This window comes from Tursiops truncatus, chromosome 1 (genome assembly GCF_011762595.2).
Source record: "Tursiops truncatus isolate mTurTru1 chromosome 1, mTurTru1.mat.Y, whole genome shotgun sequence".
NCBI classification, from domain to species: domain Eukaryota; kingdom Metazoa; phylum Chordata; class Mammalia; order Artiodactyla; family Delphinidae; genus Tursiops; species Tursiops truncatus.
Genome location: NC_047034.1, coordinates 49620798 through 49645576, shown reverse-complemented (window position 1 = coordinate 49645576; position 24779 = coordinate 49620798). Strand labels below are relative to the sequence as shown.

The following is a 24779-nucleotide window of genomic DNA, read 5'->3' as shown; positions in this document are numbered from 1 at the left end:
TATGGCTGTGCTGTGAGCGGGGAGGGATGGAGCTGGGTCTAGATGCGTATTTGGGTCGTGACTGCCTCAGGGAAATAAGCAATGGTCAGCCACTGCTGCTGGGGAGACCCTGTGAGTTAGGAGGGAGGAAGGAACCCCACCAAGTTTATAAAATGGGGCCAAATCATTAGGAAAGAGGGAACTTTTTATTATCATAATTCTAAAAGAAGTAATAAGAATAACCCATCCAAACTATTAAATTAAGTCTTCTAAATGATGAACTGCTGCCCTAGGAGAGTGTATTATTACATCCTGTCAGAGAAAGCGGGTGTGGCTTCTGCATGTAACATTTGTCCCTTTGTCACTCTTTCATTTTCTTCTCTCGTTTTTGTCCAATGTGACTTCAGGATTTTCCTTAAAACCCTTTCCTTTGGTGATTCTTCCTTTGGCCATCTCCCCTGTTAAACACAAAGACTGAATTTAGGTATGTTATTAACTGGTACGTTATTCTGTAATTAAACGGACCAGTCACAGGCCATCCCTGACAGAACCCATGTTTTCCCTTCTCAAGGAAGGGGCTCCTAGGAGAAAAAGGTTTCCACGTGACTTATTCATCCTTCAGGTTGTCTAGCAGACCACTGAAATGGTCAGAACTTCCAAGGCTGATACAGGCGAGGCTGTCTCTAGAGTTGGGGGAGAGTCTTTTGTTTTTGTTTTTGTTTTGTTCGTTTGCTAAGATTTATGTTTCTCTCACTTGCTTGCCAACCCTGGACCAGGATCTCCTGTTGGTTGGGAGGGGCTTGGGGATTTTGGAAAGGCTGGCTATTGCATCCTGAAAGATATAATATAAACCCCCAAAAGTGGTCTTGGCACACACTTGGAGTTGGAAAGAAGCAGTATTTTTTCCCAAAGGCCATTAAAATGGTAAATAGGGGCTTCCCTGGTGGCGCAGCGGTTGAGAGTCCGCCTGCCGATGCAGGGGACGCCGGTTCGTGCCCCGGTCTGGGAAGATCCCATATGCCACGAAGCGGCTGGGCCCGTGAGCCGTGGCCGCTGAGCCTGCGCGTCTGGAGCCTGTGCTCCGCGACGGGAGAGGCCACAACAGTGAGAGGCCCGTGTACAGCAAAAAAAAAAAAAAAAAAAAAAAAAAAAAAAAAAAAAAAAAAAAAAATGGTAAATAGGTTTCAACAGATGGCTTCAGCACAGCAGTGGAAAGCCCAGGCAAGGACTTTGGGGTTAAATCTCATTATTTTAGTCACCTGGGACTGGCATATTATTCCAGAAAAACCAACATTTATAAAGTTGACAACTCTCTCCTCATCTCTAAAATAGAGACGGTGAGGGTTGTCTTCTCACTGGCAAGCTGATGGGGGGGGGGGGGGCTGCCTGTGACCTAGGGAATTGAATGTCACGTTTTTTGACACTTGTCAAACTACAGCTCACCCAGTCTACAGGAATATGATAACCAAGAACCTGTATTACTGATGGGCCAGGACTTTTATACTCAATATGTTGCTGGCTTTATTATTTTTTTCAGAATCATTTTAACATTTAATGCTTCTCAATTAAAGTGATTTCCTGGAGTGGATGCCAAGCTTCGTTTAGAATGCGCATTAACCACTTTCTGTATCGGTAGTTAAAGGCACTGAGGGATTTAAACAGCAATCCACAAGTCTGTTCAGTCAAGGTTTGGCGGAATAAAGCAGATTATAAACAATAATATATGTCTTTCTCTTCTTTTTTTGGAAGGGTTCCAAACTCACAAACGGAGCTAAAGTGCTATAAACATATCCAGGACTAAGCTTTGGGCTCTGCAAATGTACTCCGTGAAAGCCACGGGCACTGGCGGTGCCACTTTTTATCCTGTGTGTGTACGTGTGCACGTACTTTAAGAGAGCTTTTTATTACACAAAGTGTCCATCAACTGAACTTACCTTCTAAACATTAAAATGGGAACCGGGATTGCTACACAAGTGAGAGGAAAAATAAATCCTGGCTGCAGCGTGGATGATGAATTTGCTGCTGCCGCTGCCCAGGGCAGCCCACTGAAAGGCCCCTCTCTATTCCTTAATGCCCTCACAGTCCTTTAAGTTCAGCCACTGCATCCAGTAGTTTTAGGTTCAAATGGTCTTTTTCCACCTCTAAGAGAAACCCACACTGAGTGCCTAGAGTTCTACCACGAGGCAGGTGCGTGTTATAGGGGCAGGTCCTTGGATGTTTCCCTTCTGGTTTTAACCTCAGTGTTCTAGTTGAGAACTCGTGTTCATTCCTTCTAAGACATGTAGGAAGGAAACAAGGAAGATTCTGTCCTGAGTGTAAGCGAGCATGTACCCTGTGAACATCCTGATCTGGTTTTTAGGGCTGGGGGCTCTCTATTGCTGGAAGAAGGAATACTGCCCTGAGAAATGACTCCAGTTCATGAATTTCCAAAAGAAGAGAGATTAAAAATGTAAAATGATCACTTATTTTATAACTGTGCGAAGAAAAAGTGATGTAACAAAACACAGGAAAGAAAAATTTGAATAATTTATATATAAAAGTAAAAACAGTAATAAATAAAAAACTATGAACTCCTAATAACTATGATGATCCGTACAAGGATTAAGCCATTAAGTTCTGCTTTTCAAGTAGGAGCATGACAACAATATTTCAAGAGTAAGTGAATAAAGATGAGATTAAATAGCTTTTCCTGTTCAATCCTTTAGTGTAATGCCAATTAATGCATATTTGAAAAATTGATCATACTTGGTGCATAATAAACCTTAGATGATAAGTATAACAGGGAAGCTTTTTTTCCCTTTGGTCTGATAATCACTATACTTTGACCTAAACCCCTCTGATTAAGTAGCTGTGTATGGTTACTGAAATAATTAAAGATGCTCAAGGTAAAGCTCCAGTAACGATCATAATAATTTTTCAAATCACATGATTATAAAAGACTGCATTGAAGGCTTTTTATGCTATAAGGAGAAAGTCCAATATGTATATATAAAATCCATGAAGAGGCCTGATAAGGCACCTCTGAGTGTGGTTGCTTTTGTTTTCATTTTCACTCATCCTGATAATGTGGTACAGGGAAAACTTTCGGACTTGGTATTACAGGTTTGGAAAATCACCTTGATTCTGGAAAAATAAGATCATGTATATTGAAGTGTTTTATATTTATATAATAAAGCTTATATAAAGATGGGCATTTCTACTGTTTCTATTTGTATAACCTTGGACAATTTCCCTAACAATTCTGAGTTTCAATTTCCTGATTTGTAAAATAGAGAAAATACCTATTATTTCTACTTTTATAATTATTCTGAGGTTCAGTTAAGATGCTTGTGTGTAAAGTCCTATACAAGGTAAGGTGTGATTACTGTTAACATCGTTGAAGTTAAGATGTATTGACTATAAGATACATTAGTTTATGCATTACTAAGAAAAAAAAGCTGCCTATTCAACTATAACATTGTTCGTAAAAGACATCCAATTTTGGATACTTTAAAATGTGAAAAAACGTGCATCTTAAAAGTCATCAAATATAGTATTACGACGACTATAGAAACATCTGACACAAAACACCTTAGGGGCTGGGATTTAAAATTCACTCAATAAATATTTAAACTTGATATTTTCATGACTGAATTGTTGGTGGGTTACATACCTTTTTGTGATAAACATTTACTTATGAAGGGCATTTTTAGGGACCTGAAGTTTGAGGAAAGCCTTCATGTTTCAACTGTTAAATGCTAAATAAGCATTGGAAAGTCTTCATGTTCAGCTGAAGCATATATTAGCCTGGGTACTAACCCTTCTGCAACCCAAGCTCAGCTCTGTTCCCATCACACACCTTGTTCATTAATCCTCAGAGATGCCATATTGTACATGGAATAATAACCCATAGCTGAGTAGTTAAACCTGGCAGGAAGCTAAGAAATACCTATTTAATGGAAAGGTTCACTGGATTATGGCAACCCTTTAGCTGGAAAATGCTGAAACATTAAAAAAAAGCTATAATAGATATGATTCTAGATATTATACTTTGGTTGTTACCCTTCTACCTAACAAGCATTAGTGATAACAGTATGTGTTCAGTTGGCTGACTTCTTATCTCTTTATTAGAGACATAGTTATAGTAGGTTTAAAAGATTTACTTTTTGATTATTATTAATTTCTATGAGACTTTTCAAGATATCTCATGCTATAGCTTGAGATAACATCATATAAGTACTTCTAAATTTCCATGATGATGGGAAAAGGGAATGACAGTGGCCTGGAACAGTGCCTGTCAGTTAGAAGGCTCTCAAGGGATATTTGTGGATTGAAGGGTGGAGGAGCTTCAAAACTTCACGAGTTCTGTGGTCCAATAAAGGGCTGAGATTCAGCAGACTTGGTCCTAACTGTGGCTCTACTACCACTCTGTGACTCTGGGCAATTTAAGTAACCTGTTAATGTCTCCGATTCATCCTCTTTTAAGTGGCCTTAAGAGCCCTTGCACTACCTACTCTACAGGGTTACTGTGGAGGGATGACAGATTAGATAATGCCCGTGAAAGCATTCTGAAAGTCAAAAGAGCTAAATGCATATAAAAAGCCATCATTAGTCACACAGAACTGAACATGTGGGCTCATTTCTGCCCTGCAGCAGAACCAGAGGTCAAATAGGTCAGGGTCCAACTTTTTGGCCAGGGCCTCTTTAAAAATTTCCAATCGTGGTGATCAGTGATAAAACTGTATGTGTATTGTTGGAATCTTGACCAATGGTTTAAAAAAAAGATGCACTTCTCTCATTCTTTCAAATAGGCACAGCAAGACCCCATACATCATCCGGTAGAAGCACTTAAAACTGTGAAAATTGGTTCAGTCAACATATTACTGTATTTCATTCAAGAATGAAATACTGTAACAAGAAGCCAGAAAAAAGGGGTTCTATATGGGACTCACAGACCACCGTGGAGTTCAGAGATGGGCTTCAGGAGATCCTCAAAATTCCATGCGCAACACTGTGTTCTAGGGGGAGAGTGATCTGGAACTCCGCAAGAGTTAACACTGATTTAGCTGACTCAAGCAAGAGTTCTGAAGGTAACAGTGATTCAGATGCTTTTCTTTGCCTCCTCTGTAATGTTTGTTTACATGATTCTCTTTTTATTCCTTGTTTTTCACTAGTGTGTATCAAGACTACTGTGAAGGCAATCAGGGCCTCTTAGATCAGTTGATAGAGGGCAAAGTAAATGACAGCGTTGAATAAATATTAAATACAGAAAGCCATTAGCGTTGTTCTGATCACAGTATCTCCAGGAAAGAAAAAGAAGAAAAAGCAACAAATTTCCTTTTCCACTTTATTAAGGGCATAGGAAAATGGGGTTAGGTATGTTTTTATGTGTAGACACACATCTATAGAGGTGGCTGGAGGACAAGACAATAGAATAAATGTGGAACCGAGAAGGAGGTTAAAGTAGAAAGGTAAAATATAAATAGTCTGGAAAATGCAAGTTGTAAAGTAGCAGAAAGCAACTATTCACAACACTGACAAACGTCTTTAGTTACCCACTACCTAAAGATGCCTCCAAGCCAACTGGTTTCCAGTTTGGGAACACAATGGAGAGTCAATTTTTAAAATTCTCACGTACACTAAAAATAACAAATCAGAGAGTTTGAACCAAGGGTGAGGTAAACAAAATCCCAATCCCAGTAAACATTAAAAAAAAAAAGGCTGAACAATTATTTTGAAGTTCTAGTTGAATCACGACTAGAAATGAACCTTCAGGGAATTCTCTGGTGGTCCAGTGGTTAGGGAATTCCTTTCACTGCCGGAAGGCGTGGGTTCAATCCCTGATCGGGGTTGAACCCGTGCCATGCAGCTTGTGGGATCTTTGTGTTCTTTGCTTGGTGGTAATCGCTGCAGCTTTGGCAATGGAACTCATGATCTGGCTGAAGTGTGATGCACTTCATAATAGTTCAATAATTTAAGGGGAATGAAAACAAACCAAGATCCAGTTTTCTCTGACATTTATGAATGAAATCTTCCCCTTAATAAGGCACAGGGAGATGATCCACAGATTGTTATATACGACAGTAAAGTTTTTGAAAATTCAGATACGGGCAACAAAAGTATAGATTTTGGAACCTGATTTTAAAATGCACTTGAAAATGTTAAGTTGATGACTTTTTTTTTTTTTTTTTTTTTTTTGCGGTACGCGGGCCTCTCACTGTTGTGGCCTCTCCGGTTGCGGAGCACAGGCTCCGGACGCGCAGGCTCAGCGGCCATGGCTCACGGGCCCAGCTGCTCCGCGGCACGTGGGATCTTCCCAGACCGGGGCACGAACCCGTGTCCCCTGCATCAGCAGCCGGACTCTCAACCACTGAGCCACCAGGGAAGCCCGATGACTGTTTTTAGTGATAGCTTTCAATGCAAATATGAAACCTTAAAATAAAATGAATAAAAACCAAATTACATTCTTTATTTAAAAACAACCTGTTTTAGATGTGGCAAAACAGTTTATTAAAAACTTGTCTAATACATACCCAGGTCGAATTACAAAAGAGAAATGAAAAAAGGAGTTCCTTGATAGCTTCTTGCTCAGATAACTACCCTGTAAATTGGAAATGAATAAAAACTTCTTGATTTGCTAATGTCCGAAAAATGCACAAAGTAATATCAATTAAAAGCTTCATGCAACATCTTGGTCACTTTTACTGTAACTAATGAATAATGTTACTTAAAACACATTCAATTAATGTGCAACATGAGAGAATTTAGCTGAACAGTAGGTTGCCATGTAGCTGGGACTGTGGGAAAAGAACAGATAACGAAGAGAAAGCTCTGCTAGAATTACAGTAACATTTCAGTATGTCCTAACGTGCTCATCACTTCCACAGATAATTAAGAAGTCATTTAAAAAATGAATAACCTTGGTGAGTGGTTTTGGTTTACATCTCAGAAAATAAGAGGTTAGAAAAATCACAAAATAAGCAGCATTAGTAATATGCCTCATTGCTGCTCTGGACGGGCTTGTTCCAGAAGGACAGGTTAGCTTGAGCTAATGAAACTCTTGTCCATTGTTGAGGGCTCCACTAAACAAGTTTATTACTTGCTATCTTAGGAGTGACACGTTAGAAAAATTATCTTTTAAATGGTCATCTTGGCATCTCAACTTGTTTCTTCATTTCTCTTCCTATGACAACTATCTACTTTCCTCACATAATAAGAAATGTCAAGGAATTTCCCAGATGGAGTTCTTGAGGCTTAAAGGGGGAAATGTAGGGAGCCAGTTTCACCAGCGGCATACTTGTCTATTCTTTAAATAAAACCTGTGGCGTACTTCTCTATGTTTTTAATAAAAAACAGAAGTGCTCCAGAAATAACTTCAATCACACCTAAGTACTGGGGCATTACGGCTGTTTCATATTAGACCCAAACAGGCCTAACAGTTCAGGTCTGAGCTAGTTACAGAGACCGCTGCCATATGCGACAGGAACGTGATAGCCAATTAAAAGGGTCCTAGGGAGTTTCCTCCCTGTTTTGTAAAGGTGAGTTTAAGGAATCCTGACCTAACCAGTGCATTCTTCTAGAATATGTGTTTCCATCCTCAAACGTCCAAGATTCTGAGGTTTTTCCGTAAATCTGGTTGTTCCTCTGATTTCTATATCCCTTACGTGACAAAACTCTGCCCTTTCTCTCTTTTGCTTTCTTAACAGCCCTCTTCTTTCCTATCTTCCCAATTCTGTCTGACAAAAGAATCGATGTTTTAGCTACTTATTCAGACCAGCTGTACCAAATGCCACGAGACCGTGTGAGCTCCACCATATTGGGATTTCAGGGAACTTTCCCTAACTGTCAGTGTAGTACTGCCGGTTCTACTTCCCTTCTCTATGTTTTTTAAAAGAGCAGTCGTGTTTAATATTGTGAAATATGATGCATCTCCTCCTCCCCCAGCCTCTAGAACAGTGATAAATTTCAGAGCACGTTCAGCGGAATTGGATTGTATTATGCACAGAACACATGTTCATCACCAAACGGTACTTGCTGGAATATATGTAAGTAGAAGGAATTGCTGAGACTTCAAAACCCCAGTTTCTCACAACTGATTTTATTAGCCAGTGTATACCAAAGAGGGGTGGCAAAAGAAGGGTTATTTTTGAAGTTTTCTTCCACCACTGAAGCCCTGTGCTGTTATAGACTGTGGGTTTCCAGTCTTTTGATTAAGCCTTGCCAGTCGTGTGCTGCTGTAACATCAAAGTGACCGCTCTGCACCCTGTCGCCTCCTCCGGCAGGCAGCCATCCTGGTCTCGGACTGTGGGGTCGGCGCCGGACTGGAGCAGCAGCTCAACAATGTCCAAAAACTCACAGGCAGCAGCTGACAGGAAAATCGACAAATACGAAAACCAAGTTACCATGAGACAGAGAGTACTAGACGTCAGCAGGAAAGGCAAGTGCTGAGCAATAAGGAATCCTGAACAGTGGGCGACGGGACAGTGGCTGGGGGTGATGAGGCCTGGTAACGGAACTGCGCCGTGACGGTGGGTTTGCCGGTGTTAGGAAAATCAAATTTGCCTTTGTGGTTGCCCAGAAGCTAACAAACAAATACATTTTTTAAAATTGTGAGGCTTCTGGACTCTATTCTTCAGGATGGGATGAAGGGAAGGAACAAAAATAGTTTAAGTATTTCATTTACTTTGACCAAAATGATAGGTTTGTAGGCTAAGTCAAAAGGCTCAAAATACTGTAAATGTCAAAGAAAGGATTTTGTTTTGTCTTTGAAGAGGGGATAACTGGGTAACTAACTGAACTTTAAAATTCGTAAATGAAGAAAGAAAAAAAGGTGGCCTAGTAATCAGACCATCCCTCTAAAGCAACCTTAAAAAAATGGTACCAATCACACAAGACACAGGAAGAGGAAAAGGGCCTACAGATATCAAGACTTATTATGAGGCTGGTATGGTACTGCCCCCAGGATGGACAAACAGACCAAAAGGCTAGAAGAGAGAGCCATCCATTCTTTTGCACACGTACAGAAACTTGATTGTGACAATGCTGGCATTGAAGATCAGCGAGGAAACAAAGTTCTATTAATTAGATGGCACTGAGACAACTGGGCTAAAGTCAAAAGTAGGCATTTCACACAACATAAAACACAAATAGCAACAAACATATGAAAAGATGAGCAACCACATTAGTAATCACGGAAATAAAAATTAAAACCAGGAGATACCATTGCACACCCACTAGATAATTGAAAACTAAAAACTGAGACAATACCAAGTGTGAAGGAGGCCAGGAGCAAGGGAGACTCCCCTCTGGACTGTGGAGTGTACGCTGTGCATCACTTTGGACAACACTTTGGACAACAAGTTGGCATTACACCTTAAACCTAAACAAATGCCTACCCTTGGACCCAGCAATTCTACTCCTAGTTATACTCTCTAGAAACCTTTGCATGTGTTCTCCAGGAGATATCTGCAAGAATGTACATACAGTAGCCCTGTTTGTGATAGACCCCAAATGTAGACAACTCAAATGCCCATTAAGAATAACATGTAAAAATAAAATATTGTTTACATATACAATGAAATCCCTTACCAAAATGAAAACTAATGCCCTATAGCTTCATATAACATGAGTTTATCTCTAGAGCAATGTTGAAGGGAAAAAGCAAATTAGAAGAATACATACAGTATGTTTCCATTTAAACACAATTTTAAAAACAGGCAAGACTAAACACCATTGTTCAGAGACACAAATACGAAGTGAAACTCTAAGGGAAAATAGTGGTATGAAATTTGGGATAGTGCTAATCTGGGGTGGGGGGTGGTATAGGGAAGGCCATATAATTGGACAGGCACACACACAGGGGGTTTCAAAGATACTGGCAATGTTCTCTTTCTTAAACTACGTGGTAGGTATACAATTTTTTAAAGGTACATTTTAAATTCTTCATATACATTTTATATAGAATTTTGTACTGTGATATATTACACAACAGCAACAACAAAAGGTTTTTAAAAGAAAGGGAGAGCAAGAAGGGTAAGTAGTTTGATTCAATGAGTATTTTACTGAATACATACCATACCAGTCCTATCAAGGATACAGGTAAGATTCCTGCTCTAAGGAACTTAGAAGGATGAGTAAACACTGTGGCAGGTGGGGACACACACACACACACACACACACACACACACACACACACACACCTGCAAAGGTGAGGGGGATGGGGAGAGGAGGAGGAAGCTAAGGAATCAGGAAAAATACTACAAGTAGGTGGTATGTAAGCTGAGCTTTGAGGACAGAGTAAAATTCCAGGTAAACTTAGAAGAAAAGGCATGCAGAGTGACAAAACAACATTAAGAGAAGGAGGAGAGCACAGGGAATGCTGAGAGAACTGTCTGCTGGCTCAGAGAAGCAATATAGAGCGTCAAAAGCAGAGGCTGGATTTAAGTTAAACTATACAAAGCCTTGAAAGCCATACTAAGAAGTTGGGCATTTATGAGGAGGGGAGTAGCATAATTTGACCTCTGTGTTAGGATGATAATTCTAGAGTGACTTGTAGAACCTAAGCATTTGTGGCAGTTAAGAGACTGTGGTAGTCCTTTTCGGGGGCTTGAAATTAGCTAGTGTTGGCAGGAGTATAAAGAAGGGACTGATAAATAAATGCTGGAGAGGGTGTGGAGAGAAGGGAACACTCTTGCACTGTTGGTGGGAATGTGAATTGGTACAGCCACTATGGAGAACAGTATGGAGGTTCCTTAAAAAACTAAAAATAGAACTACCATACGACCCAGCAGTCCCACTACTGGGCATATACCCTGAGAAAACCATAATTCAAAAAGAGTCACATACCACAATGTTCATTGCAGCTCTATTTACAATAGCCAGGACATGGAAGCAACCTATAAAGATGTGGCACGTATATAAAATGGAATATTACTCAGCCATAAAAAGAAACAAAATTGAGTTCTTTGTAGTGAGGTGGATGGATGTAGGGACTGTCATAGAGAGTGAAGTAAGTCAGAAAGAAAAAAACAAATACCATATGCTAACACATATATATGGAATCTAAAAAAAAAAAAAGGTTCTGAAGAACGTAGGGTTAAGATGGGAATAAAGACACAGACCGACTAGAGCAGGGACTTGAGGATATGGGGAGCGGGAAGGGTAAGCTGTGACGAAGTGAGAGAGTGGCATGGACATATATACACTACCAAACGTAAAATAGCTAGCTAGTGGGAAGCAGCCACATAGCACAGGGAGATCAGCTCGGTGCTTTGTGACCACCTAGAGGGGTGGGATAGGGAGGGTGGGAGGGAGGGAGACGCAAGAGGGAAGAGATATGGGAACATATGTGTATGTATAACTGATTCACTCTGTTATAAAGCAGAAACTAACACACCACTGTAAAGCAATTATACTCCGACAAAGATGTTAAAAAAAAAGAATAAAGGTAGAATTCTAATTAAAAAAAAGTTTGTGAACACTAAATTTAATAATTAACGAAACTGATATAATGTCATATTTGTAGACACCTAGCTAAACATTTAATTATTTATATTTTGCAATTTTCTTTTTGTTTTCTGGAGCAAAGATATTTTGTTTCAGATTTCAGGTACTTTTATAGGTTTTTGAAAAGCTCTTAGGCCCAAGGCCTGTGATCGTAATGTTTACTGAATAAAACAGCCTGAGTATTTCTACACTTGATAAAATTACTGATAAATCTGATTATATAGAAACCTAAAACTGATAAATTTGAACACAAATTTAAAACAGCTATACCACACACACAAAAATACTATATACAAAAGTAAACCATAAACTGGGAAACATATTCACCTACATAACACAGATAAGAGCTAATATCCTTAATATTAAAACAAAAAAAAACTTTAACAAATCAATCCAATGGTCAAAAGAATTAGAAGAATCAAAGATGACACCTATGTTTCTAGTCTTGGAGAACACATAGATGCTGGTGACATCTCTAAAATAAGGAACCAGAAGGAAGAGCAAAGTTTTTGGAGGGGAACAGAAGCAGAAAATTATGGAGGGGTAGAAATAATATTGTTTGGGACATGATAAATATGTGGTACTAGGGGATATCTATATTGATAAGCTCAGTAGGGAGGTGAAATTTGAATCTGAAAAAAAAACCCCACTCACCCCATACACACTACTATCTCCATTTTTACTGTACTGTGTGACTTTCTGAAGACATATGTTTTGGGCTCAGGATTTTTAGCAATTTTTCTGCATACTCTTTAAATATATTTATATTACATGATCACTCTGGCCAAAGAGCTACCTACCTAAGGTGGTTTCCCTTACCATGCTGGAGAAATACATTTGAAAGAGACATACAGATTATTGAAAATTCCTAATGGTGTCCTTACCAGTAGACACATTTATGTGGTTGGGAAATAAAAAGCTTAAGAGGCAAAGACTGTTAATGCCCGTTATTAAATTTTCACTCGTAATTTTTACTACAATTTACATTCATCCACTTTGGTTTTCATTGTTGATCACTAAGCATGTTTTACTAATTATTATTTTACATTATCTCTACTGGGTTTTCTTCTCCCTATAAACAGGCTTTAAGACTTCACTAGCTCTCTTTTTTTTAAAATTAATTTATTTATTCTTGGCTGCGTTGGGTCTTCGTTGCTGCACGCGGGCTTTCTCTAGTTGTGGCGAGCAGGGGCTACTCTTCGTTGTGGTGTGCGGGCTTCTCATTGCAGTGGCTTCTCTTGTTGCGCAGCATGGGCTCTAGGCGTGCAGGCTTCAGTGGTTGTGGAATGTGGGCTCAGTAGTTGTGGCCCATGGGCTCTCGAGTGCAGGCTCAGTAGTTGTGGCTCACTGGCTTAGCTGCTCTGCAGCATGTGGGATCTTCCTGGACCAGGGCTCAAACCCATGTCCCCTGCAGTGGCAGGTAGATTAACCACTGTGCCACCAGGGAAGCCCCACCAGGGAAGCCCCACCAGCTCTTTAAAAGCGCCATTATCAAGCCTACTTATAATGATTCTCCTTTGCCACACCTGGCCTTCTCTCTCCACCAGGCTTTCACTAGACTCTACTGCAGTGAGCCTGCATCAGAATCACCTGGAGGGCTTGTTGGACCACAGACTGCAGGGTGCCCCCCCCCGCAGTTTCTGATTGGTAGGTTTGGAGCAGGACTGAGAATTTACATTTCCTAGCAGGTTCCCAGGTGATGCTGATACTGATGATCTGGGACCTCACTCTGAGACTCAGGGCTCTACCAGCGTGCCTCCTGCCTCATACTATTGGTCAATTTTCACAGCTAGAGCCACTTAACTCACACGTATTGATAATGCCCCACACAGGTAAGAAGGAACACAGGCCTCTCATTGGTTAGGTGCGACGTAACTTTACGTCGGATGTGACGTGGGTAGCAGAGCTGAGCCTTTGCTGAGTTTTCCAGCTCCCGTACTTCATCCTCTCCTGGATTCTTTGCTGAACACGCTATTTCCTCTGGCACTAGGACGCTTTGATTTCCCTTGCTCCGTTCCTTCTGGAAGCGGAAGATGAGCAGGTAAGTTCACTTCCCGCATCTGGGAATATACCTGGTTGCCTTCTGGACATTTGTGACGGTGCTGGTTTGCCTGTGCTGATTTTTTTCCGTTGTTTGTTGTTAAGACTTTGAAGTTTGCCTTTTCTGTGCCAGTGAGTCTAGTGTCCTGGGTCTGGCGTTCCGGGCCTGACTTCAAATACCCCAGGCTATCTTCTTCTCTGCTTTTCAAACAGTTTAACAATGTTGTTGTTAGTTCTATGACTGCTGCGCATTCTTTCCCTATCCTGATTTCTATATGTATTTCCAGACCCCTCAACCCCGGGCTCCATCTTCCTAATGCTCTGAGACTCAGGGCTGGCTTGGTCTTTTTCCTCAATGAATGATTACTTTTCTGGTAAGATCATGAACCTTGGCTGGAAGGTTGTTTTTTTTTCTTTTTTTTTGCGGTATGCGGGCCTCTCACCGTGTGGCGTCTCGCGTTGCGGAGCACAGGCTCCGGACGCGCAGGCTCAGCGGCCATGGCTCATGGGCCCAGCCGCTCCGCGGCATGTGGGATCTTCCCGATTCGGGGCACAAACCCATGTCCCCTGCATCGGCAGGCAGACTCTCAGCCACTACGCCACCAGGGAAGGCCCGTGGCTGGAAGGTTTTTTTTTTTTTTGCGGTACGCGGGCCTCTCACCTCTGTGGCCTCTCCCGTTGCGGAGCACAGGCTCCGGACGCGCGGGCCCAGCGGCCACGGCCCACGGACCCAGCCGCTCCGCGGCACTTGGGATACTCCCGGACCAGGGCACGAACCTGTGTTCCCTGCATCGGCAGGCGGACTCTCAACCACTGCGCCACCAGGGAAGCCCGGCTGGAAGGTTTTAATGCCACCTACATGCATGACTTAGAGCCTAGTAAGTCAACTCTATTTTTTCCTTTTTAAACCTGTGTCAAGGAGGTCTACGGGCTTGCCATGCAAAGTGTAGTCTGAGGATCAGTGGCTTTCAGCATATTAGGGGAGCTTGTTAGAAATGCAGAGCTTCAGGCCTCACCTCAGATGTACTGAGTTAGAATTCATGGTGTAACGAGCCACAGGTGATTTTCATGCACATTGTAAAGAACTGATGTGTGGTATATAGTGCCTATAGGATGAACTGCTCCCACCTGAGACTAATTATTATGACTCTCAACCTTACCAATCACTACTTTTTCCAACTTCCTTATTGCTACTGATGTAATTCTACAAACCTGTGTTGGGTGAGTTTCCTGATGACAATGTGAACTATGACCTACAACCCATGATTCTGTAGGAACCCAGAGTCTCTCTGTGTATATCTCACATTTGTTGTTTCTTAGTGTATCTTTTGCACAAGGCCTTTTCAACTATGTCAACATACCAAAGGAATATTGGCTTTTGGCCATGATCTGATGTGGGCTCGGATGACAGGCAGCCTGAGGGTCCGGGGCGGATAAGTACCACTCAAGTTCAACAGTAAATTTTAGGTGCTTAATGTAATGCTGGCCCACAGAAGGTGACCATCCAAATATCTCTCATCAGTATTTACTATGAAGAAGGTGTTGAAAGTAGATCAGGCTGAGTGAACTAACCCCACCCCTGGGCTTTGGTGGTGGGTGGGGCCAGCAGTACTGGTCTGGACAGTCACCACTGAATGGCCTTGTTGCCAGAAACCATCCCTGAAGGAGCAGGACTCCAGCCAGTGACCTAGTCCACAAGTCAGGTCCAACCATTGCACGGGGGTGGGGCTAGTAAGATACATACGGAGTGTCAGAACCTCAGTCAAGAATGCCTACATTCAGAATAGGGATACAGCTCCGAAAGGAGGAAACTGCCACATTAACCTGGAGACCCAGGTGCACAGGCCCTTATAAGTAGTGCCATAGAAAGAACATGGATTCTAGAATCCAAGCTGGGTTTGTGTGACCTTGAGTAACTATCCTCAGATGGTCTTCCTAGGCAAATGAAAATGCATGTCCAGGGTCTACTAGAGGACTCAAATAGTAGATGCTTATTAAATGGTAGCTACTATTATGTTTCTTATAGAGGAAATCATATTCTTATGTGAGCCTATGGACCTCAAGGCTGCTTCAGGTTCTCTGAATTCTGATCCGCCTGGTTGGAGGGTTGGGTAGCTAGTATAGTACCTCATTCAGGATTTGGGCAGAAGGAAACACGCATGCTCAAAGCACAAGTGCTTAGCTAGGTACATTGGAGGACTTTTTTTTTCCTTTCCTCTTCTGTTCTCTTCTCTTGTCATTTGATGACTAACTTTAGAGTTGTGTTTGGATTCTTTTTTCTTTTCTTTTTTTGTGTGTATCTATGGTAGATTTTTGGTTTGCGGTTACCATGAGGTTTTGATATAGCAGTCTCTATATAAACAAGATTGTTTTAAGTTGCTGGTCTTTTAATTTCAAATGCATGCCCAATATCCTGTATTTGTACTACCCTCTTCTCACAGTTGCTGGTTTTGATATCATTTGTGTGTGGATGATTTCCTACCTTTACAGTATGTTCGCCTTTACTGGTGAGCTTTCCCATTTGTAATTTTCTTTTTTCTAGTTGTGACCTTTTCTTTTTCATCTGGAGAAGTTTCTTTAGCATTTGTTGCAAAGCTGGCCTGGTGGTCCTAGATTCTCTTAGTTTTTGCTAGTCTGTAAAGCTTTTGATTTCTCCATCAAATTTAAATGAGAGCCTTGCTGGGTAGAGTATTCTTGGTTGTAGATTTTTCCCTTTTATCACTTTAAATATATCATGCCACTCCCTTCTGGCCTGCAGAGTTTCTGCTGAAAAATCTGCTGCTAGCCTTATGGGAGTCTCCTTGTATGTTATTTGTTGCTTTTCCCTCGTTGCTCTTAATATTTTGTCTTTAATTTTTGTCAATTTGATTACTATGTGTCTTGGTGTGTTAATTCTTGGCTAAACCCTGTATGGGACTCTCTGTGCTTCCTGGACTTGGGTGACAGTTTCCTTTCCCATGTTAGGGAAGTTTTCAGCTATTACCTCTTCAAATATCTTCTCAGGCCCTTTCTCTCTTTCTCCTTCTGAGACCCCTATAATGTGACTGGTAGTGCATGTGATATCCCACTTAAACTGTCCTCATTTCTTTTCATTTTTTCTTTATTCTGTTCCATGGCAATGATTTCCACCACTCTGTCTTCAGCTCACTGATTCGTTCTTCTACCTCATTTATTCTGCTATTGATTCCTTCTAATGTATTTTTCATCTCATTACTGTATTTGTCAACTCTGTTTGGTTGTTCTTTATTTTCTCTTTGCTGAGAACTTCTTGTAACTTCTTCATCTATGCATCCATTCTTTTCCTGAGTTCTCGGATCATCTTTATGATCATTACTTGAAACTCTTTCTCAGGTAGATTGCCTATCTCCATTTCACTTAGTTGTCCTTCTGGGGTTTTATCTTGTTACTTCGTCTGCAGCATATTCCTTTGCTGTCTCGTTCTGTTTAAATTTCTATTTGTATTTTTGTTTCTGTGGTAGGTTAGTTACATTTCTCAACCTTGGAGAAGTGGTCCTCGTCCCAGCAGTGCATTCCCCTCTCATCACTCAGGGGCAGGGACCAGCTGTTCCCAGGGTAGGTTCTGACCTGAGTTTATGGACTCCGTTCTGCAGGCTGTAGGATCGTAGTTTTCCGGTGTTTGTCTCCTGGTGGGTGAGGCTGGTCTGGAGGCTTGTGCAGGCTTTCTGGCAGGAGGGACTGGTGCCTGCCCACTGACGGGTGGAGCTGGGTCTTGGCCCTCTGGTGGGCAGGGCCATGTCAAGGGACCTATCTAGAGGTGGCTGTGTGCTCAGGAAGTCTTTAGGCAACCTATTTGCTGATGGCTGGGGCTGTGTTCCTGTCCTGTTGGTTGTCTGGCCTGAGACGTCCCAGAACTGGAGCCTAAAGGCGGTTGGGTGGGGCCAGGCCTCGGTGCTTATGACCAAGGCAAGATGCCTGCCTTCCATGAGAGTTCATGTAGATGACGCTCTCCAATATTTCTGCCACTGCCACCAGTGTCCATGTTCCCAGGGTGAGCTACAGCTGCCCCCCCCACCTCCCCAGGAGACCCACCAAGACCAGAAGGTAGGTCTGGCCTGGGCTCCTACAAAGTCACTGCTTTTGCCCTGGGTCCTGGTGTATGTGAGACCTTGTGTGCACCCTCCAAGAGTGGAGTCTCTGTTTCCCCCAGCCCTGTGCAGCTCTTGCGATCAAGCTCCTCTGGCCTTCAAAGACAGGTACTCTGGGGGTCCTCCTCCCGATGCCAGACCTCTAGGCTGGGAAGCCTGATGTGGGGCTCAGAACTCTCACTCCTGTGGGAGAACTTCTGCGATATAATTATTCTCCAGTTTGTGGGTCACCCACCTGGGTGGTATGGGAATTGTTTATATCACGAGTTCGCCCCTCCTACTGTTTTGTTGTGGTTTCTTCTTTGTGTCTTTGGACGTAGAATATCTTTTTTGGTAGGTTCCAGTCTTTTTAATCAATGGCTGTTCAGCAGTTAGTTGTGATTTTGGTGTGCGTGTGAGAAGAGGTGAGCTCAAGGTCCTTCTACTCCGCCATCTTGTCCGTCCCAGATTCTTCATCCACTTTGGATTGTGCCAGTTAACATACAGAGCAAGATTCCCTGGTTTTTCTTTTTTTTTTAAAAAATTGAAGTAATATTCATTCTTCTTAAAAATTTGAATTCTGGCAAATGTGTCTACTTGTGTAGCTACCATTACAATAGAGACATAAGACATGTCCATAACCCCCAGAAGTTCCTCCTGGCCTCTCTGCAGCCAATCCTCTTACCCCCACCCATTGCCCCTGGCAACCACTGATCTGATTTCTGTCCTTAGGTTTTGCCTTTTCCAGAAATGGAAATCATACAGCCTATAGTCTTCTGTGTCTGGCTTCTTTCATTGAGCATGATGCTTTTGAGATCCATCCATGTTGCTGCAGGTATGAGTAGTTCTTTCCCTTTTGTTGCTGAGTAGTTAGTATTCCATTGTATAAAAGTATGTAGGCATCTGGCTTGTGTCCAGTTTTTGGCCATTAGGAATAAGATCCTATGAACAACTGGATACATGTCTTTGTATGGATCTTTTATGTTTTCACATCTTTTGGGTAAATATCTAGAGTGGGACTGCTGAGTCACATGGCAAGTGAACATTAAACTTGAATAAGAAACTACCAAACTTCCAAACTTTGTATTCCCACCAGTATGTATGAATTCTACTTGCTCTGTATCCTTGTCAGCACTTGTTATTATCATTAAAATTCTTTTTAGCCATTCTAGTCATGTCTCTAGTACGTATAGTATAGGTACTATATAGTATAGTCAGGTCTTCTTATTGTGGTTTTTAATTTACATTTCCCTAATGTCTACTGATGAACATCTTTTTACGTACTTATTTGCCAGTCATCTACCTTTGGTGAGTTATCCAAATCTTTTGTCCACTTATTAATTGGGGTGTCTTTTTAATAAAGTTACAATTACTCTTTATATATTGTTGGATATAAGTTTTTTTCCAAATATGTTTTATAAATATTTTTTCCCACTGTGTCTCATCTTTTTATTAACAGTATCTTTTTTTTTTTTTTTGTGGTATGCGGGCCTCTCACTGTTGTGTCCCCTCCCATTGCGAAGCGCAGGCTCAGTGGCCATGGCTCACAGGCCTAGCTGCTCCGTGGCATGTGGGATCTTCCCGGACCGGGGCACGAACCCGTGTCCCCTGCATTGGCAGGCGGACTCTCAACCACTGCGCCACCAGGGAAGCCCAAAAGAATCTTTTGAAGGGTAAAATTTTAAAATTTTGAATGAAGTCCAATTTATTTTTTTTCTTTTTTGTTTTGTGCTTTTTATCTCCTATATAAGAAGTCTTTGTCTATCTCAAGATCACAAAGATTTTCCTGCACATTTTCTTCTAGTTCTTTATATTTTAGCTCTTATGTATAGGTCTCTGATCCATTTCAAGATAATTTTTGTGGAGGGTATGAGAAAAGGGTTGAGGCTTTTCTTCCCCCCAGTATGTATGTGTATGTCCAACTGTGACAGCACCATTTGTTAAATAGAGTATCCTTTCCTCCATTGACTTACCTTGGCACTTCTATCAAAAATCAATTACCCATGTGTGGTTTGGTCTATTTCTAGGTTATTTATCTTGTTTCATTGATCTATATACCTTACCCTACACCAATATCACACTATTTTGGTTTCTGTATCTTTATAGTAAGTTTGTAGTAAGTAATAATACATTGGTCAAAGAAAAAAATAACAAAGAAATTAAATTATTTTGAACTAAATGAAAATGAAAACACAACTTATCAAAATTTATGGGATGCATCAAAAGCAGTGCTTAGAAGGAAATTTATAGCATTGAATGCATGTATTAGAAAAGAAGAAAGATATAAAATCAATAATCTAAGTTCCCACCTTAGGAAACTGGAAAAAGAAGAGCAAATTAAATCCAAAGTAAGCAGAAGAAAAAAGAAAAAAAAAAGAATTACAACAGAAATCAATGAACTTGAAAACAGGAAATCAATAGAGAAAATCAATAAAATCAAAAGGTAGTTCTTTGAAAAGATCAATAAGATCAATAAGCTTCCAGCCAAGTTAAATAAGAAAAGAGAGGACACAAATTACTAATATCAGAAATGAAAGAGGGGACATTACTACAGGTCCAATAGACATTAAAAGGATAAAAAGGAATACGACAAACATTTCTATGCCTACAAATATGATAATCTATATGAGATGGACCAATTCCTTGAAAGACACAATTTGCCAAAATTCACACAAGAAAAAATATACATTCTGAATAGGCCTGTAACTAGTAAAGAAATCGAATAAATGATTAATAACCTTCCAAACTAGAATGTACCAGGCCTAGGTGGGTTCACTGGTGAATTCTACTAAACATTTAAAGAAGAAATTATAACAGATCTCTACAATCTCTTTCAGAAGGCAGAAGTAGAGAGAATATTTCCTAAATCATTCTATGAGGCCACCATTACTCTAATAACAAAAAACAGACAAAAACATTATAAGAAACGGAAAAAAAACTACAGACTGATATCTCTCGTGGACATAAACGCAAAACCCTCAACAAAATATTAGCAAATTGAACTCAACAATGAATAAAAAGAATTATATACCACAGCCAAGTGGGATTTATCCCAGGTGGGCAAGGCTGGTTCAACACTTGAAAATCAATTAATGTAATTCATCGTATCAATAGGCAAAAAAATAAAATCACATGATCGTATCAACAGATGCAGAAAAATAACTTGACAAAATCTAACACTCATTTGTGATTAAAAAAAACCTCTCAGTTAACTAGAAATTGAGGGGAACTTCCTCAGTTTGAGAAGTTCTCAGCTATTTCTTTAAATAAACTTTCTTCTCCCTTCTCCTATTGCCCTGCTGGGATACCTATTATCCTAATGGTGCCCCTCCTGAAAGAGTGAGATAGGTCTTGCAGAATTTCCTCAATTTTAAATGCTATTTCTCTTCCTTCTACTTGTATAAATTTTAAATTTCTATCTTTGAGCTCTCTAATTCTCTCTTCTATGTGGTCTGCTCTGTTTCCAATGTTTTTTTTTTTTTTAAAAAACATTTATTTACTTTTGGCTGCATTGGGTCTTAGCTGCGGCACATGGGCTCTTCGTTGCGGTTTGCAGGCTTCTCTCTAGTTGTGGCATGTGGGCTCTCTAGTTGTGGCGCAGGCTCCAGAGCATGTGGGCTCTGTAGTTGTGGTGCACAGGCTCCACAGTACGTGGGCTCTGTAGCTGCGGCATGCAGGCTCTTTAGTTGTGGTGTGTGGGCTTAGATGACCTGCGGCATGTGGGATCTTAGTTCCTGGACCAGGGATTGAAGCCGCATCCCCTGCATTGGAAGGCGGACTCTCAACCACTGGATCACCAGGGAAGTCCCCTTTCAATGCTTTCTAATGCATTCTTTATGTCATTTATTGAGTTCTTCAGCTCCAAAACTTGTTTGGTTCTTTTTTTAGAGTTTAAATCTCTTTGGCAAAGTATTACTTCTGTTCATTTTATTCCTGAGCTCACTGAACTGCCTTTCTGAATTTTCTTGTTGTTTGCTGAGTTTCTTCATGTTCACTATTTTGAATTCTCTATCAGTTAGATCGCAATATTCCATGACTTTAAGTTTGGTTTCTGGAGAATTACCATTTTCTTTCTGTGGTAGTGTTACTCTAGTTCTTCATGGTGTTTGATGAGTTGTTCCTCTGCCAGCACATCTGAAGTAGCAACAGGTCAGAAATCAGAGGCTTTCTGTTTTCCAGTAGGTGGCACTATAGCATAAGTTTTTGGTTTCTCTTACCTGAGCTGCCTCTTGTTACATTTGAGAGTTAGCACTTTCTACCCTGTACTGCCCATAACATGTGGCCCCCTGCCCACATTATCAGTTCTTGCATCTCTGGGGTCACTGGTGCCTTGCTTCTGCCAGTGTTATTGGCATCACCACCTGGTGTACCAAGATGGTGGGCTCTCCCTTGTGTCTGGGATCCCCTGAGTCACAGGCTCTGCCACTGCAGGGGGAGAGTAAGGGAAGGGGGGAAGCAGGAGTTGTGAGGGCACCTCTTCCGTGTCTGGTATTATAAAGTTAGTGGGCTCTGCCGCTGCAGATTCGGGGGGGAGGGGGCAGGCGGCTGGAGTGGTGGGCACATCAGTGGCTGGAGGGATGGGGTCCGAGGCCCCACTACTGCTGTTGCCCAGTTGCCTGTGGCCACAGGTGTTGTGTAGCTGGAGTCGTGTGCACTGCCTCCCGGCTGCTACTGGGTTCTCTGGGGCTGTGGGCTCAGCTGCTGTGGTGGGAAGGCCAGGACTACAGGTACCACCTCCGCTGTTTCCTTGGTTCTGCCTCCTATATGTGTTCCAGTCCACTGACCTTTAGATGTACAGATGTGTGGAATTCTCTAGCATCCTGGTGTGTTGGCCAGAGGCACCTTTGTTGAGTTATGAATGTTTTACTGGTTGCAGATTGAAAGGGAGAGACAAAGGTAGCTTTTCACTCCACTATGTTGCTGACGTCACTCCTCGGGAACTTTCTCAATGTGATAAAGAACATCTACAAAAAGCCTATAGCTAAAATCATACTTACTGGTGAGAAACTCAAAGCTTTCACACTAAGATCGGGTATAAGGCAAGGATATCTGTTCTCACCACTCCTTTTGAACACTGTACTGGAAGTTCTAGTTTCAAATCATGCAATAAGACATGAAAAGGAAATAAAAGATATACAGATTAGGGAAGAAGAAATAAAACTGTCTTTGTTTGCAGATGACATGATAGTCCATGTGGAAAATCCAAAAGAACTGACAAAAAAACCTCCTGGAACAAATAAGCAATTATAGCAATGTTGCAGAATATAATGTTAATGTACAAAAGTCAATTGCTTTCCAGCAAGGGACAAGTGGAATTTGAAATTAAAAACATAATACCATTTACATTAGCACCCCCAAAATGAAATACTGAGGTATAAACCTAACATGATATTTGCCAAGATCTATATGAGAAAAATTATAAAGCTCAGAACAAAATCAACAAACTAAATAAATGGAGAGATATTCCACATTCGTGGATAGGAAGATTCAGTACTGTCAAGATGTCAGTTCTTTCCAACCAAAATCCCAGCAAGTCAGGCTGTGGATAACAACAAACTGTACAGTTTATATGGAGAGGCAAAAGATCCAGAAGAGCCAATACAATATTGAAGGAGAAGAACAAAGCTGGAAGACAGACACTGTCTGACTTCAAGACTTATGATAATACCATAATAATTAAGACAGTATGGTATTGACAAAAGAATAGAAAAACAGATCAATGAAATAGAATAGAGAGCCCAGAAACAGACCAACGTAAATACTGGATATAAATATCATGGCGTAAGTCTCTCCAGGAAGGCAGTAAAGGGTGCTGGGACCCTTCCATTGCCTTAATGCACTAGCTAGAACTTCCAGTACAATGTTGAATCAAAGTGGAGAGAGTGGACATCTCTGCCTTGTTCCCAGTCAGAAGGAAAGCATTCAGCATTTTACCATTAAGGATGATGTTAGCTATTGATTTCTTCAGGCTGAAGACGTTCCCTCTATTCCTATTTTGCTCTGTTTTTTATTTTTTGTTGTCGTTCTGTTTTTGTTTTTTGTTTTTTCCAAATCATGAAGGAGGCTGAATTTTTCAATGGCTTTTTCTACATATATGGAGATGATCATATGTTTTATTTTTGGTTTTGATTTGTCTGATATGGTGAAATACAATGATTTTCAGCTGCTGAACCAACCTTAGATTCCTGGGATAAACACATTTGGTTATAATTACCCTTCTTGTATATTGCTATGTTCAATTTGCTAACATTTTATTAAAGATTTTTTGCATCTATATTCATGAGACGTATCAGCCTGTAGTTTTCTTTTCCTCTAGGGTCTTCTTCTGGTTTTGGTATTAGGGTAATGTTAGTCTCACAGAATTAGTTTGGCAGTGTTCCCTCCTCTTATTTTCTGGAAGAGTTTGTGTGTAGAACCGGTATTATTTCCTCCTTAAATATTTAGTAGAATTCACAGTGAAGCAATCAGGGCCTGGAGATTTTGCTGTGGGAAAGTTTTCAGTAACAATTCTCAATCTCTTCAATAGATATATAGCTATCTAGTTTCTCTATTTCTTTTTGAGAGAATGTTGTTAGTTTGTGTCTTTAGGAAGTGTGTCCATTTACTCTAAGTTATCTGATTTATTGGTAAAAAGCTGTTAATAATGTTCCCTTATTCGCTTCATAATACCTGTAGGATCTGTGTTGATGACTCCTTTTCATTTCTGAAATTAATTTGTTTTTCCTCTTCTAAATTGGTCTGGCTAGAGGTCTATCAGTTTTATTGACCTTTTTAAAGGTTTTCAATGGTTTCATTGATTTTTGGTTTTCTATTTCAATGATTTCTGCTCTGACCTTTACTTTTATTACAATGCTTATCTTGAGCTTACTTTGCTTTTCTTTTTCAAAAAATTTTTAAGGTAGAGTCTTAGATCATTGATTTGAGACCTTTCTTTTTTAATAAAAGATCCAATTTTCCTCTAAGCACTGTTCTAGCTGCATCTCACAACTTTTGGTGGCATGTTTTCATTTCATTCAATTCAAAATATTTTCTTATTTCTCTTGGAATTTCTTCTTTGACCTATGAGTTATTTAGAAGTGTGTTGAAGTTTCATACAATTAGGGATTTTCCAGATACGTGTTTGTTATTAATTTCTAATTTAATTCTGCGGTGGTCACAGAGCAAACTTTGTATGATTTCTTTTATGCTTGT

General features: G+C 40.7%; 1 protein-coding gene across 11 annotated transcripts in view; it reads right to left on the bottom strand.

The window, feature by feature from the left end:
• Positions 1-279: 279 nt before the first annotated feature.
• ACBD6 (acyl-CoA binding domain containing 6) overlaps positions 280-24779 on the bottom strand; it is a 235993-nt gene continuing 211493 nt past the window's right edge. For 4 of the 11 annotated variants that reach the window (XM_033853960.2, XM_019952743.3, XM_073803696.1 and 1 more), the window contains one exon: positions 8036-8323. In XM_033853960.2, coding sequence (XP_033709851.1) covers positions 8201-8323 — 123 coding nt within the window. In that variant the 3' untranslated portion in view covers positions 8036-8200. Of the gene's footprint in view, positions 438-8035; positions 8324-24779 lie in introns of those variants that run through there. The other 7 variants (XR_012331304.1, XR_012331308.1, XM_019952745.3 and 4 more) reach the window with 6 other exon arrangements.